General features: G+C 42.5%; 1 protein-coding gene across 1 annotated transcript; it reads right to left on the bottom strand.

Moving 5' to 3' along the window:
- Positions 1-14945: 14945 nt before the first annotated feature.
- LOC141643378 (uncharacterized) lies at positions 14946-15437 on the bottom strand. The gene is made up of 2 exons (XM_074452522.1): positions 15216-15437; positions 14946-15131 (listed from the first exon to the last, which is right to left on the bottom strand). The coding sequence occupies exons 1-2, from the start codon at positions 15435-15437 to the stop codon at positions 14946-14948; spliced, it is 408 nt and encodes a 135-aa protein (XP_074308623.1).
- Positions 15438-16848: the final 1411 nt, after the last annotated feature.

Genomic DNA, 16848 nt, shown 5'->3' with positions numbered 1-16848 from the left:
CAAGCTTGAATTACACGAAGAAGGTGTTTGTGAGGGTTTTAGAGAGAAGGAAGAAGATTTGGAGTGAGAAGGAGAACATATAGAATGATTTAGGATAAGATCCTGAAATGAGCTTTATCGGGTACTGTTCAACTGCACTTGGTCGAGTGACGAGTCCACTCGGCCGAGTGCCATTCACTCAGTCGAGTACTCGACATACTCGGCCGAGTGGAACTTACTCGGTCCACTGAATGCTCTACTCGATCCACTGCAGTTTTACTAGGTCTAGTCTAGGTTCTACTTGGTCTAGTGTATGACTATACTTTGCTCCCGAGTAGTCTCTCCTCAAGTCCAATGGTTCTCTCACGCATCTTGAGGTCCCTGTACGGGTCCCATAATATCCGGGTATTACAATGTTAGTCTCTCTTTCGTTTACGGGAAAGATCGTCTTTTACCCACTGCAATGACCAATCACCATCTTTGCCCTAATCAGGAATAAATGTGTCGTCACTTTCCTCTTATGTCTCGGGAACGAATGAACCTAGACGATTGGGATTTGTGAAAATATTGGAGGGAGTGATCAGATGGATTAATAAAAGTAAAGAAAGATTAAGGGGTTTGGCTAATAAAATTAGGAGAAAGTTAGGTAGGGTATTCTTATAATTATTGATAATTCGAAGGGGTAGTAAAGTCACTTTTTCTTGTCTAAAGAGGAAAGTGGAACATCATATAGAATATGTCCAAAGGAGAAATGTGGAAGAATTGTAATACTACGGTTTTAGGTACTGTTGGGTACTCTATCGAGTAAGGTTCACTCTATTGGGTACTCGATCGAGTAGAGGAAAATCGATCGAGTAGAGGCAACTCGATCGAGTAGGGGCCACTCGATCGAGTACCTAACTTACTCGATCGAGTACGTGGGCTTTTACGGGTTTTTGGTCGGGTTTTGATAGCAATGCGAGATTGGTATATAAAGGATTTTTACCAGTTTCTTTTTACTTTTTACATTATTCTAAGTTTCACAAAGAGAAAACAAAGTTACGTAGCTCTTCTCTCTCACATTGCTATCAAATCCAAAGGCTTGAGTCATCGAAATCCAGAGTTCTTTACGCCGTTGAGACCGTCGAATTGAGGGTAAGATCCTAGTATAGTTTTTATATTGTTTCGTTGATTTTGGGTTAAACCCTAATTGGGTAAATTGGGGGTTTTGGGTGTACTATTGGTATTAGTTGGTGATTGTATGATTGTATGATTGATAAGAGGTGATTTCGTAGAGGAGCGTTTTTGATCTGCGGTTGTGTCGATTGTGGTGATTGCATTTCCAGGTAGGGTTTCCTACTCAGTTAAGGTTTACATGATCAAGAGATAGTTGTTGGTTGTTGGTCAATGGCATTTGTTTATATCGTAATTGAATTGGAATTGTTGATGTTGTAGTTGGTTGTTGTTGTTTGTCTGTGGATCGCGAGGTGCGCCCTCGGCTGAGTGGAGTCACTTGAGGGAGTGGCTTATGCTCTTGATTCGCCCCTTGTGGAACCCTCCATAAGAGGGAATGTGCACATTAAGGAACATGGGTTTTCGCTCGGTATAGATGAGCAGGGTTTAGGTGGGAACGGCCGCGATCCCCCACTAGCGGTGTGGATTACTGGTTGCGGCCATAATCTTGCAGAACTAGACCTTCAGGCTAGTCAGGCGATTGGTGATGTGATGGTGTTGGAGAATTGTGTGTGTGTGTGTGTGTTTGTGTGTGTGTTGTTGTTGTTGTATTATCTTATATCGTGTTTGCAGTAACTGACCTCGTTTAATTGTTTTAAAAACTGTGGTGATCCATTCGGGGATGGTGAGCAGTTATTGAGCAGGTATTATTTGGATGCGAGAGGGATTAGCTGGGCATGAGTCACCACAAGTCTATTAGAAATCTTCCGCTGTGTTACCGAACTTTATATTTACTTTCGTTGGTTTTTGGTTTTAGAACAGTTGTATCATACATTATAGTTTTTGGGTTTTGATGTATTCACTTAAACTATTTATATAAAGACGTTCTTTTATGGTCTGTTTGATATTCATTGCCTCGAGTAACCGAGATGGTAGCACTCTCATGCATTAGGTGGTCTTGGTAAGGCACCTTGGTGTATGGGGGTGTTACAAAGTGGTAGGAGTTGTTAGGAGATAATATAAAGACTTGGGAGACATCCTAAAGTCGCGAACTCGCCCTACAACATTGAACCGGTCACTATTGTGTATCATGGGATTGCTATATGTTTACTAATGTTATATGAATATGTTGGATGGATGACGTGTGGTTGAATGGAGGATGTGGTGGAAAAAGGTGAAGGTAGTTGTATATGATAAAATGATTGTGGTTAAGCATGATGCATGATTAAGTGATTTATAATGTGGCTATAATAGTACCATGTGAATAGGAGATGTTTGTGTTGTATACATATATCTTATTGTTGTGAAAAGTTATAAAGTTAAAGGCATACAGGTATTTGAAACGTCAGCATGACTCGATCGAGTGGGGGTAACTCGATCGAGTAGGGTGGACTCGATCGAGTGGGTATATGACAACGTTTGGAATTAACTGCTTTTTTGTATGACTCGATCTACTAGGGGGAGAAATCGATCGAGTACGTATGTGACTCGATCGAATGCGTTTTTGTGTCAGTTCTAGTCAGGTTCTGGAGTTGGGGAACTCGATCAAGTAGGTGGGCAACTCGATCGAGTGACCTCTACTCGATCGAGTGGGTGTGGATACTCGATCGAGTATGTGTTGCGCAGGTCATATTTGTTTTGAGCCGTAGGCTATGTGCTTATGTTTATCAGTTTATGGCCAGGTTTTGATAGCAACGCGAGATTGGTATATAAAGGATTTTTACCAGTTTTTTTTACTTTTTACATTATTCTAAGTTTCAAAAAGAGAAAACAAAGTTACGTAGCTCTTCTCTCTCACATTGCTATCATATCCAAAGGCTTGAGTCGTCGGAATCCAGAGTTCTTTACGCCGTTGAGACCGTCGCATTTGGGGTAAGATCCTAGTATAGTTTTTATATTGTTTCGTTGATTTTGGGTTAAACCCTAATTGGGTAAATTGGGGGTTTTGGGTGTACTATTGGTATTAGTTGGTGATTGTATGATTGTATGATTGATAAGAGGTGATTTCGTAGAGGAGCGTTTTTGATCTGCGGTTGTGTCGATTGTGGTGATTGCATTTCCAGGTAGGGTTTCCTACTCAGTTAAGGTTTACATGATCATGAGATAGTTGTTGGTTGTTGGTTGTTGGTCAATGGCATTTGTTTATATCGTAATTGAATTGGAATTGTTGATGTTGTAGTTGGTTGTTGTTGTTTGTCTGTGGATCGCGAGGTGCGCCCTCGGCTGAGTGGAGTCACTTGCGGGAGTGGCTTATGCTCTTGATTCGCCCCTTGTGGAACCCTCCATAAGAGGGAATGTGCACATTAAGGAACATGGGTTTTCGCTCGGTATAGATGAGCAGGGTTTAGGTGGGAACGGCCGCGATCCCCCACTAGCGGTGTGGATTCTGCGGTTGCGGCCATAATCTTGCGGGACTAGACCTTCGGGCTCGTCGGGCGATTGGTGATGTGATGGTGTTGGAGAATGTGTGTGTGTGTGTGTGTGTGTGTGTGTGTGTGTGTGTGTGTGTGTGTGTGTGTGTGTGTGTGTGTGTGTGTGTGTGTGTGTGTGTGTGTGTGTGTGTGTGTGTTTGTGTGTGTGTTGCTGTTGTTGTATTATCTTATATCGTGTTTGCGATGGAATCGACCTCGTTTAATTGTTTTAAAATCGTGGTGATCCATTCGGGGATGGTGAGCGATTATTGAGCGAGGTATTATTTGGATGCGAGAGGGATTAGTGGGCATGAGTCACCACAAGTCTATTAGAAATCTTCCGCTGTGTTACCGAACTTTATATTTACTTTCGTTGGTTTTTGGTTTTAGAACAGTTGTATCATACATTATAGTTTTTGGGTTTTGATGTATTCACTTAAACTATTTATATAAAGACGTTCTTTTATGGTCTGTTTGATATTCATTGCCTCGAGTAACCGAGATGGTAGCACTCTCATGCATTAGGTGGTCTTGGTAAGGCACCTTGGTGTATGGGGGTGTTACAAAGTGGTAGGAGTTGTTAGGAGATAATATAAAGACTTGGGAGACATCCTAAAGTCGCGAACTCGCCCTACAACATTGAACCGGTCACTATTGTGTATCATGGGATTGCTATATGTTTACTAATGTTATATGAATATGTTGGATGGATGACGTGTGGTTGAATGGAGGATGTGGTGGAAAAAGGTGAAGGTAGTTGTATATGATAAAATGATTGTGGTTAAGCATGATGCATGATTAAGTGATTTATAATGTGGCTATAATAGTACCATGTGAATAGGAGATGTTTGTGTTGTATACATATATCTTATTGTTGTGAAAAGTTATAAAGTTAAAGGCATACAGGTATTTGAAACGTCAGCATGACTCGATCGAGTGGGGGTAACTCGATCGAGTAGGGTGGACTCGATCGAGTGGGTATATGACAACGTTTGGAATTAACTGCTTTTTTGTATGACTCGATCTACTAGGGGGAGAAATCGATCGAGTACGTATGTGACTCGATCGAATGCGTTTTTGTGTCAGTTCTGGTCAGGTTCTGGAGTTGGGGAACTCGATCAAGTAGGTGGGCAACTCGATCGAGTGACCTCTACTCGATCGAGTGGGTGTGGATACTCGATCGAGTATGTGTTGCGCAGGTCATATTTGTTTTGAGCCGTAGGCTATGTGCTTATGTTTATCAGTTTATGGCCGGGTTTTGATAGCAACGCGAGATTGGTATATAAAGGATTTTTACCAGTTTTTTTTACTTTTTACATTATTCTAAGTTTCAAAAAGAGAAAACAAAGTTACGTAGCTCTTCTCTCTCACATTGCTATCATATCCAAAGGCTTGAGTCGTCGGAATCCAGAGTTCTTTACGCCGTTGAGACCGTCGCATTTGGGGTAAGATCCTAGTATAGTTTTTATATTGTTTCGTTGATTTTGGGTTAAACCCTAATTGGGTAAATTGGGGGTTTTGGGTGTACTATTGGTATTAGTTGGTGATTGTATGATTGTATGATTGATAAGAGGTGATTTCGTAGAGGAGCGTTTTTGATCTGCGGTTGTGTCGATTGTGGTGATTGCATTTCCAGGTAGGGTTTCCTACTCAGTTAAGGTTTACATGATCATGAGATAGTTGTTGGTTGTTGGTTGTTGGTCAATGGCATTTGTTTATATCGTAATTGAATTGGAATTGTTGATGTTGTAGTTGGTTGTTGTTGTTTGTCTGTGGATCGCGAGGTGCGCCCTCGGCTGAGTGGAGTCACTTGCGGGAGTGGCTTATGCTCTTGATTCGCCCCTTGTGGAACCCTCCATAAGAGGGAATGTGCACATTAAGGAACATGGGTTTTCGCTCGGTATAGATGAGCAGGGTTTAGGTGGGAACGGCCGCGATCCCCCACTAGCGGTGTGGATTACTGGTTGCGGCCATAATCTTGCAGGACTAGACCTTCAGGCTCGTCAGGCGATTGGTGATGTGATGGTGTTGGAGAATTGTGTGTGTGTGTGTGTGTGTGTGTGTGTGTGTGTGTGTGTGTGTGTGTGTGTGTGTGTGTGTGTGTGTGTGTGTGTGTGTGTGTGTGTGTGTGTGTGTGTGTGTGTGTGTGTTTGTGTGTGTGTTGCTGTTGTTGTATTATCTTATATCGTGTTTGCAGTAACTGACCTCGTTTAATTGTTTTAAAAACTGTGGTGATCCATTCGGGGATGGTGAGCAGTTATTGAGCAGGTATTATTTGGATGCGAGAGGGATTAGCTGGGCATGAGTCACCACGAGTCTATTATAAATCTTCCGCTGTGTTACCGAACTTTATATTTACTTTCGTTGGTTTTTGGTTTTAGAACAGTTGTATCATACATTATAGTTTTTGGGTTTTGATGTATTCACTTAAACTATTTATATAAAGACGTTCTTTTATGGTCTATTTGATATTCACTGCCTCGAGTAACCGAGATGGTAGCACTCTCATGCATTAGGTGATCTTGGTAAGGCACCTTGGTGTATGGGGGTGTTACAAAGTGGTAGGAGTTGTTAGGAGATAATGTAAAGACTTAGGAGACATCCTAAAGTCGCGAACTTGCTCTACAACATTGAACCGGTCACTATTTTGTATCATGGGATCGCTATATGTTTACTAATGTTATATGAATATGTTGGATGGATGATGTGTGGTTGAATGGAGGATGTGGTGGAAAAAGGTGAAGGTAGTTGTATATGATAAAATGATTGTGGTTAAGCATGATGCATGATTAAGTGATTTATAATGTGGCTATAATAGTAACATGTGAATAGGAGATGTTTGTGTTGTATACATATATCTTATTGTTGTGAAAAGTTATAAAGTTAAAGGTATACGGGTATTTGAAACGTCAGCATGACTCGATCGAGTGGGGGTAACTCGATCGAGTAGGGTGGACTCGATCGAGTGGGTATATGACAACATTGGGAATTAACTGCTTTTTTGTATGACTCGATCTAGTAGGGGGAGAACTCGATCGAGTACATATGTGACTCGATCGAGTGCGTTTTTGTGTCAGTTCTGGTCAGGTTCTGGAGTTAGGGAACTCGATCGAGTAGGTGGGCAACTCGATCGAGTGACCTCTACTCGATCTAGTGGGTGTGGATACTCGATCGAGTATGTGTTGTGCGGGTCATATTTGTTTTGAGCTGTAGGCTATGTGCTTATGTTTATCTCTTCTCTTATAGGTCAAAGATATGCCGCCAAAGAGGTCTGCCATGTATGCTAGGGCTCAGCAGATGAGTATGAATGAGATTGCCAAGATGCTTGAGCATCAATATGCGCTTATCAAGGCTCTTAAGAGGTTTGAGAAAGACAAAGATGCCGGGGTAAACTTTGCTAAGATGAGCGCTATGATATTACGCTTCAACCCAAATGAATATATGGGTACTGGTGCGCCAATTTTGCTCGACAATTGACATAGAGAGATGGAGAATATCTTGGGGGTGGTTAATTGTCCTGAGGATTTCAAGGTGGAACAAGCTGCGTTCTACCTGAGAGATATAGTAGGTGAGTAGTGGGAAAAGGTGAGAGAGAGTACCCTAGACCTCTATCTGAAGCAGGGTAAGTCAGCTATACCATGGGTTGAGTTCAAGAGAGCGATGAGAAGGGAGTTCGTCCCGGAGCATGTTCGTAGTAAGTTGAGGAAGGAGTTTGATTCTTTCAAGATAACTTCGGATATGATGGTGGCTGAGTATTACCACAAGTTTAATAAGAAGTCGAGATATGTTGAGGATATGGGGCTGAGTCAGAAGAACTTAGCACTTCGGTTCGAGAAGGGGTTGACCTATCAGATCATGGAGAAGTTACCGGTTTGGGTCCTTACAGATGTTAAGGAAGTTTATGAGAGAGCAGGGAGAGCTGAGAGGTTAGTCGAAATGGCCAAAGAGAACAAAGAGAGGGGTCCGGAGAAGAGAAAGGCTGAGAGTGAGGGTGGCGGTCAGTCTAGCTACAAGTGGGGTAATCAGAACCAGGCAAGGGCTTACACATCGGGATTGGGTTTCAGTGGTGGAGCTTCTTATGGGCATGGTCGTGGTAGTAGCAACAGTTGGATTATCTCGTGTTTGAATTGTGGCGGTATAAGCCACTAGAGGCATGAGTGTACTAGTGCCGAGAGGAGAGGTTTCTAGAGGCCATCACATGGGAGCTTTTCGGAGGGTCCGACACAGAGCTATGCTAGCAACTGATCGGCTGGGTTATGAAATAATCAAGGAGGGCATGGTAACAACAACGGTGGGTCCAACCACAATGGCGGTAATTCTTATCATAAACCGGCGGCTAACAACAACCAGGGGTCAGCTGCCAAGCCATCTACTTCAGCTAGTACAGTTCAAGGAGGTGGGTAAAAGACTAGTGGCAAGCTATTTATGATGGACAAGAAAGCTGCTGAGGATAATGCACACGTGATCACTGGCACCTTTCTTGTTAATGATGGTTCTACCTTTGTTTTGTTTGATTCGGGGGTGTCACACTCTTTTATATCGTTGGGTCATGCTAAGCCTATGGGTTTGAGAGAGGTTGAGTCTGTAACAGATGAGGTTTTTATATAGTCAGGTGTGTTACTGTCTTGTGGGAGGTTGTATAAGGGTGTATTCATGATAGTTGGACAGGTTGATCTTCCAGTGGATTTGTTAGAATTTCCTATGGATGGTTTTGAGATGATAACTGGTATGGATTGGTTGGGTAAGTACAAGGTTAGAATATATTGTCACCAGAAGAAAGGTTCTTTGAGAGGTCTTAAGGGAGTTAGTGCGTCTTATCGTGGGTTTGTTGTCAAACCCAAAGTCAAAGTGATTGCAGCGGTGACCTTGAAGTCTTACCTGAGGAAGGAGTGTCCTTTGATTCTATGTCATGTGAAAGATCATAGTATGGTTGAGCCGATAGCATATGAGATACCAGTGGTGGGAGAGTTTCCAAATGTTTTTCCAGCGGAGATACCAGGTTTACTACCAAAGAGGGAGATAGATTTCAGTGTGGAGTTGAAACCAGAGACGAGACCGATCTCTAAGGCCCCGTACCGTATGGGTCCTAAGGAGTTAAGGGAGCTGTAGAAATAGTTGGATGTTTTGATCGAGAAGGGATACATTAGACCTAGTGTATCGCCATGGGGAGCACCAGTTCTATTTGTGAAGAAGAAAGATGGGAGCTTGAGGTTGTGTATCGACTACAGGGAGCTGAACAGTGTTATAGTGAAGAACAAGTATCCTTTACCAAGGATAGATGATCTGTTTGACCAGCTGAGTGGGGTCGGAGTCTTTTCAAAGATTGATCTGAGATCAGGGTACCATCAAGTGAGGATTCGGGATGAAGACATACCAAAGACAGCTTTTCGATCGAGGTATGGTCACTATGAGTATGTGGCGATGCCGTTTGGGTTATCTAATGCACCGGCAGTGTTTATGGATTTGTTGAACCGGGTCTTCAGTCAGTTCTTGGATCAGTTCGTGGTGGTGTTTATAGATGACATTTTAGTCTATTCTAAGACTAAGGAGGAGCACGATGAGCATTTGAGGTTGGTGTTGCAAACTCTACGCGACAACCAGTTTTATGCAAAGTTGTCTAAGTGTGAGTTCTAGCTAGAGACACTGGATTTTCTGGGTTATGTGATTTCTAAAGAGGGTATATATGTAGATCCTAGCAAGATAGAGGCAGTAGCTAAGTGGGAAGCACCAAAGAACGTAACCGAGATCAGTAGTTTCTTGGGTTTGGCAGGGTACTATCAATGGTTCGTGAAAGACTTTTCGAAGATTGCCAGGCCTATGACCGCGTTGATGAGGAAAGAGAACAGGTTTCGATGGGATGAAAGTTGTGAGACGGCGTTCCAAACATTAAAGAAGCGTTTGACCACAGCTCCAGTCTTAGCTTTACCTTAAGGGTGTGAGAACTTTGAGGTGTATACAGATGCTTCAAAGAACGGGTTGAGTTGTGTGTTGATGCAGAACGGGAAAGTCATTGCCTATGCTTCTAGGCAGTTGAAGCCTTATGAGGAGAACTATCCGATGCATCATCTAGAGTTGGGTGCAGTTGTGTTTGCTCTCAAAATTTGGAGGCACTATCTTTATGGGGCGACCTTTAAGGTGTTTTCTGATCACAAGAGTATAAAGTACATCTTTACTCAAAAGGAGCTGAACATGAGACAAAGGAGGTGGATGGAGCTTATCGGGGATTATGACATGGATATCATATACCATGAAGGGAAAGCAAACGTGGTTGCTGATGCGTTGAGTAGGAAGAGTGTGCATTCTCTATGCACATCTATGTCCTTGATGAGGTTGAGAGATAAGGTAGGTAAGATGGGGATACATATGATTCAAAAAGAGGATGCTAGAGGAGACTTGATAGTGGAGCCGGATCTATATGATGACATTCACAGGAATTAATCTCTTGATTCCAAGATTCAGGAGTGGAGGGCTGGGGTAGAGAAAGGGACAGTGTCTCGGTTCTCTATTCATTCTGATAGGAGTGTTCGGTTTGATGGGGGATGGTGTGTGCCTAGGGATGAGGAGTTGAAAAAGGTTATCATGATAGAGGCTCATTGCACATCGTATTCAGTGCATCCGGGTGGTGACAAGCTTTATTGAGATCTGAAGAAGACTTTCTGGTGGCCTGGGATGAAAAGGGAGACAACTGAGTTTGTGGCGAGGTGTTTGACATGTCATAGAGTCAAAGGGGAGCAGCGAAGACCGTAGGGTAAGATTCCGTCTCTTGAGATACCTGAGTGGAAATGAGAGTCTATCTTCATGGATTTCATATGGGTTTACCGAGGAGCCAGTAACGTAATAACATGATATGTGTGATAGTTGACCGTTTGACTAAGTCAACTCACTTTATTCCAATGAAAGATACATGGAGTAAGGTGCAATTGGGCTACAGTAAACATGTGGTGAGGTTACATGGGGTGCCAAAGGACATTGTGTCAAATCGGGATGCAAGGTTCATTTCTCTGTTTTGGAAAGAGTTGTAGGAGTTGATGAGAACTACCTTGAAGATGAGTACTGCATTTTATCCTGCAACAGATGGACAGACAGAGAGAACTATCAAGACTTTGGAGGATATGTTGAGAGCTTATGTGATGGAGTTTGGTGGTAGTTGGGAGGACAGGTTAGATTTGATCGAGTTTTCTTACAACAACAGCTACCATACGAGTATTGGGATGACTCCATTTGAGGCTTTGTATGGGAGGAGGTGTAGGAGTCCGATTTGCTGGGATGATAGTGCCGAGGTAGTGGTTTTAGGACCACAGATGGTACAAGAGATGATAGAACAAGTGAAAGTGATTCGGCAAAAGATGAAAGCGGCCCAGGATCGACAAAAGAGCTATGCGGAATTACATCGTCGGGACATCGAGATTCAGATTGGAGATAAGGTTCTTTTGAAAGTATCACCTATGCGTGGGGTTATGCGATTTGGCAAGAAAAGGGAAGTTAAGCCAAAAGTTCATTGGACCATATGAGATTCTGAATCATGTGGGAGAGGTTGCTTATCGGTTAGCTTTGCCACCAACTTTGGATCGTGTACATAATGTGTTTCATGTGTCTCAGTTACAGAAGTATGTGAGTGACCCTTCCCATGTGTTAGAGGTGGAGAACATCGAGTTGGATGAATCCTTGTCTTATCTAGAGGTGCCAAAACAGATTATTGATCGCAAGGTTCGTAAAATGAGATCTGGGGAAACAGTGTTACTCAAGGTTTTATGGTCTAATCACGATGTAGAGGAAGCGACTTGGGAGGCGGAAGAGGTTATGAAGGAGCGATATCCTTCTCTTTTTGATCAGGTATGTGTGGTTACGGGGACGTAACCATATTTCTTTTAGAGGGGTAGGAGATGATCGCATAAGGTTTTGGTATGGTTTTATGTCGGTTTTGGTACATTTAGGTTATTTTGAGTCGGTATGAGTTGTGGTTGGGTTTTGTTTTTGAGTTTTGTTGCGTTGTTGTGTCGTAGTTGAGTTGGTAAGTTTGTTTTCGTGTGGGTTTGAACTTCGGGGACAAAGTTCATTTTTAAGGAGGGAAGACTGTAATACTACTGTTTTAGGTGCTGTTGGGTACTCTATCGAGTAAGGCTTACTCTCTCGAGTAAGTGTGTTTTGGCGTTCTGGACAGTGTTCTATCTATTGGGTACTCGATCGAGTAGTGGCAGCTCGATTAAGTAGGGGCCACTCGATCGAGTACCTCACTTACTCGATTGAGTAAGTGGGTTTTTACGGGTTTTTGACCGGGTTTTGATAGCAACGCGAGATTGGTATATAAAGGATTTTTACCAGTTTCTTTTTACTTTTTACATTATTCGAAGTTTCACAAAGAGAAACAAAGTTACATAGCTCTTCTCTCTCACATTGCTATCAAATCCAAAGGTTTGAGTCGTCGGAATTCATAGTTCTTTACGCCGTTGAGACCGTCGCATTGGAGGTAAGATCCTAGTACAGTTTTTATATTGTTTCGTTGATTTTGGGTTAAACCCTAATTGGGTAAATTGGGAGTTTTGGGTGTACTATTGGTATTAGTTGGTGATTGTATGATTGTATGATTGATAGAAGGTGATTTCGTAGAGGGGCGTTTCTGATCTGCGGTTGTGTCGATTGTGGTGATTGCATTTCCAGGTAGGGTTCCTACTCAGTTATTGTTTACATGATCATGAGATAGTTGTTGGTTGTTGATTGTTGGTTGTTGGTTAATGGCATTTGTTTATATCGTAATTGAATTAGAATTGTTGATGTTGTAGTTGGTTGTTGTTGTTGTTGTTTGTCTGTGGTTCGCTAGGTGCGCCCTCGGCTAAGTGGAGTCACTTGTGGGAGTGTCTTCATTCCCTTGATTCGCCCCTTGTAGAACCCGCCACAAGAGGGGATATGCACATTAAGGAACATGGGTTTTCACTCGGTATAGATGAGCGGGGCTTAAGTGGGAACGGCTGCGGTCCCCAACTGGCGGTGTGGATTACTGGTTGCGGTCGTAATCCGGAAGGACTAGACCTTCAGGCTAGTCAGGTGATTGGTGATGTGACGGTGTTGTAGAATTGTGTGTATTGTTGTTGTTGTTGTTGTATTATCTTATATCGTGTATGCAGTAACTGACCCCGTTTAATTGTTTTAAAAACTGTGGTGATCCATTCGGAGATGGTGAGCAGTTATTGAGCAGGTATGATTTGGATGCGCGAGGGATTAACTGGGCATGACTCATGAGTCAACACGAGTCTATTAGAAGTCTTCCGCTGTGTTACCGAACTTTATATTTACTTTCGTTGGTTTTTGGTTTTGGAACAGTTGTATCATACTTTACAGTTTTGGGTTTTGATGTATTCACTTAAACTATTTATTTAAAGTATGTCCTTTTATGGTCTATTTGATATTCATTGCCTCGGGTAACCGAGATGGTAGCACTCTCATGCATTAGGTGGTCTTGGTAAGGCACCTCCGTGTATGGGGGTGTTACAATAACTTAGAGAATAGGAGGGAGTAATTGACAACGGAATTTATGTCCCATTATGTAACAACCCGGATTTTTAAAAGACTTAATTAAACTAATGGCGGAAAATTAACTAAGACTAATAAACAATTTATGTTAAATAACGAAAATCCGGATCGCCATAGATAACTTATACATGACTAATTAAATTAGTCGTTAAACAAATTACGAATTAACTACTTAGAACAATATTAAAATCTATCCTGGATTCCCAAAATGCCCATAAAGGTGTCATCTCCTAAATCATCTTTGTAACACCCTCAAACACCAAGGTGCCTTACCAAGACCACCTTACCATATCAAGGTGCTACCATATCGGTTGCCCGAGGTAGAATATATCAAATAGATCATCATAGAACATTTGTTATAAAATACCAAAACAGTTTAAAACAAAATACAACTGATGTCCCAAAACAAAACTGTTTACAGCTGAAAAACAACTAAAGGAACTAAAGTTATGCGACAGTGGAAGCTAGTTAAACACAAGGTGATGACTCGGTCCCATCCATAACCCGCGAGCTACATCCACAGCCATTACCTACTAAACCAACTGCTCACCATACCCGAATAGATCACCATAGTTTTGAAAACAATAAACAGGGTTAGTCAACTGTATAACCAAGATAAGAAATCGCAAACATAAACCAATACGCAAGCTAATCCAAACTGTAGTAACCATCCTCCAAACTCCAATTGTAACAAATAACCGACTACACACCGAAATGTGTATCCCTGTCGGATTACCCATCGCAACACGTAACCCACACCGCAAATGGGGGACCGCGGCTTTGCCCACCTAAGCCCCGCTCACCGCAACGAGCAAACACATATCATTAATGTGAACATCCTCCTTGTGACGGGAGCCACAAGGGGCGAACTTAGGTGTGAAGACCATCTCCCGAAAATGGCTTCACCAACTATAACCAATAACCAGAGATACCACAATCAACCATAATCACAATAATAATAATATCAATAAATCAATACAATACCGTCTTATAATCAATTAAGCAATCGACTGAGTAGGGAAACCCTACCTTATCGCAAATCCAAAGCAAGCACAACAAACACGCTAGAAAGCCTCCTCTACAAAGTCCCCACCTATTATAATATTATACAATCAATACAATACACATACAAAGACTATTTCCCGAAAATACCCAATTAGGGTTTGTAAATGATACCCAAAACAAGCCAAAGACAAAGGTAGAACACTTACCGATTGCAAAGATGCGAACGAAGGAATGAAACCCCCAAATATACGAACTCTAGTCCTTAGAGATGATTAAAATAATTAGAGAATATAGTTACGTTGTTGAGAGTTTAGAGAAAATGATTAAGAACTGATTATAAAAAAAGATTTAAGTCGATAACACAACTTATATATACTTCTCCAATTATCTTAATCAAAACCGCAGAAATAAGCCCGTCCGACCGGCTACTCGGTCGAGTACCTAACGTACTCGGCCGAGTACGCCCTACTCGGTCGAGTAACTCACTACTCGGCCAAGTGCCCCTGGACAGTAACTTGTCCAGAAGACACACGACGACTTGTTCGGTCGAATACTACCTACTCTACCGAGTAAGTAAGGACAAGGAAACCGTAGTACTATGGTCTTCCCTCCGTAAAAATGAACTTCGTCCCCGAAGTTCACACCATACCTGATACAACAAGCAAAACCAACCTACTAACCATGCAACTTGAAAGAACACTTAACTCAAAAGACACTAACTAACCAAAACACAACCATACCAACCCCAAAGTACCCCAAAACACACATGCGATCGTCTCCTACCCCAACCCCACTAAAAGACAATGGTTACGACCCTGTAGCCAAACATACCTGCTCAAAAAGGTGTGGGTAGCATTCTCTCATAGCCTCTTACGGTTCCCAAGTGGCTTCTTCCACATTGTGATTAGACCATAGCACCTTAAGCAAGACGGTTTCAGCATTTCTTGTTTTGTGCACCTTACGATCCAATATCTCTTTAGGTACCTCCGCATAAGTTAGAGCCTCAACCAACTCGATATTATCCACCTCAAGTACATGAGACGGATCACTCACATACTTCCGAAGTTGTGATACATGAAACACATTATGCACCCAATCTAGCGATGGTGGTAAAGCTAGCCGATAAGCTACTTCACCTACCCGGTTCAGAATATCATAAGGACCGATGAACTTCTGACTCAACTTTTGCCTCTTGCCAAACCTCATAGCGCCTTGCATACGTGACACTTTCAAGAGGACCTTATCACCTACTACAAATTCGATGTCCCTGCGATGCAAATCCGCGTAACTCTTTTGTCGATCTTGAGCTGCTTTCATCTTTTGTAGAATCAAGTGCACTTGCTCAATCATATCTTGCACCATCTATGGTCCTAAAACCATAGCTTCAGCACTATCATCCCAACACACCGGACTCCTACACTTCCTCCCATATAAAGCCTCAAAAGGTGTCATCCCAATGCTGGTGTGATAGTTGTTGTTGTAACAAAACTATATTAGATCAAGTTTATCCCCCCAGCTCCAACCAAAATCTATAGCATAAGCTCGCAACATGTCCTCTAAGGTTTTGATAGTATCTTTTGTAACACCCCCGCACACCAGGACACCGTACCAAGGACCATCCTAGTGTATGAGGATGTTACCATCTCGGTCACCCGAGGTAGTAGATCAAATAGACAATAAAGGACATTTATAAATTAATTACTTTAATTCTTTACAAGCAAATACAAAGCTGATTACAGGTGATAGCTATGACTACTATGGAACTCGTACATCAGGACATCTAAGCCGGTAGCGTGATGACTCGATCCCCTCCATGCCCAACAACATCAAACCAACGGTACCTGCTAAGCCAACTTCTCACCATCCCCGAATGGATCACCACAGTTTTGAAAACATAACACGGGGTCAGTTACTGATCAATTAAAATAAGACAAGTATGATAAGTAACCAGCTGATCATCCACCATCTCCGGTCTCCCGATCTCACACAGTAACCGACTACACACCGAAGTGTGTAGCCCTGCCAGACTACCCATCTCAACAGGTAGCCCACGCCGCCAGTGGGGGACCACAACCAATCCCCACCAAAATATCGCTCATCAACGAGCGATAACCCTGCCCCTTAATGTGCACATCCCCTCCCGTGACGGGTTCCACGGAGGGCGAACTAGGGCGTGAAGCCACTCCCGCAAGTGACTCCACCACAAACATCACAACACCATCACAACCACCACCATCACACTAACACTCCGATGATCAGCAGAGAATAGTAAAACACAATACAAACACATCTTAATTCAATTAACAGTAACTGAGTAGGGAAACCCTACCTTAACGCCAACCATGAAAATGCATCCACACACAGCCAAGCAAGACTCCGAGACGAATCCTACAACGATGACCACATCCTATTATACAACTACTTCTAACAATATACTGAAGGAAACCACAAAACAACAACTTACCTAATAACACGGACCGACGGTGACACGAACGACGACCACGCACACATCCTTCCTATGCAAACCCTGTCCTTCACATGGTTGAGATGCAGGCTACATATATGAGAGTATATGGAGGTAGAGGTGATTGGTGAGAGAGAGGTAGGCTAGGGTTAAAGGAAGAGGAACTGTAAAAAATGGGAAATGAAATAAATCTTGCGAACTTGCGTTTTTATATCAACGCGTCAACAGCAGCCATACTCGGTCGAGTACTCACATACTCGGCCGAGTAGGCTATACTCGGTCGAGTATACACGATACTCGGCCTCGTAG

The sequence above is a fragment of the Silene latifolia genome, chromosome 1 (genome assembly GCF_048544455.1).
Source record: "Silene latifolia isolate original U9 population chromosome 1, ASM4854445v1, whole genome shotgun sequence".
Classification (NCBI taxonomy): Eukaryota; Viridiplantae; Streptophyta; class Magnoliopsida; order Caryophyllales; family Caryophyllaceae; genus Silene; species Silene latifolia.
The sequence above is the reverse complement of the archived record's forward strand: the minus strand, read 5'-3'. Positions and strand labels throughout refer to the sequence as shown.

Coding starts and splice junctions, on each gene's coding strand:
- LOC141643378 (XM_074452522.1), bottom strand. CDS start 15,437: ATGGTGCAAGATATGATTGAGCAAGTGCACTTGATTCTACAAAAGATG. Junction 15,132..15,215: donor CTTATGATATTCTGAACCGG/GTAGGTGAAGTA, acceptor CAACTTCGGAAG/TATGTGAGTGATCCGTCTCA.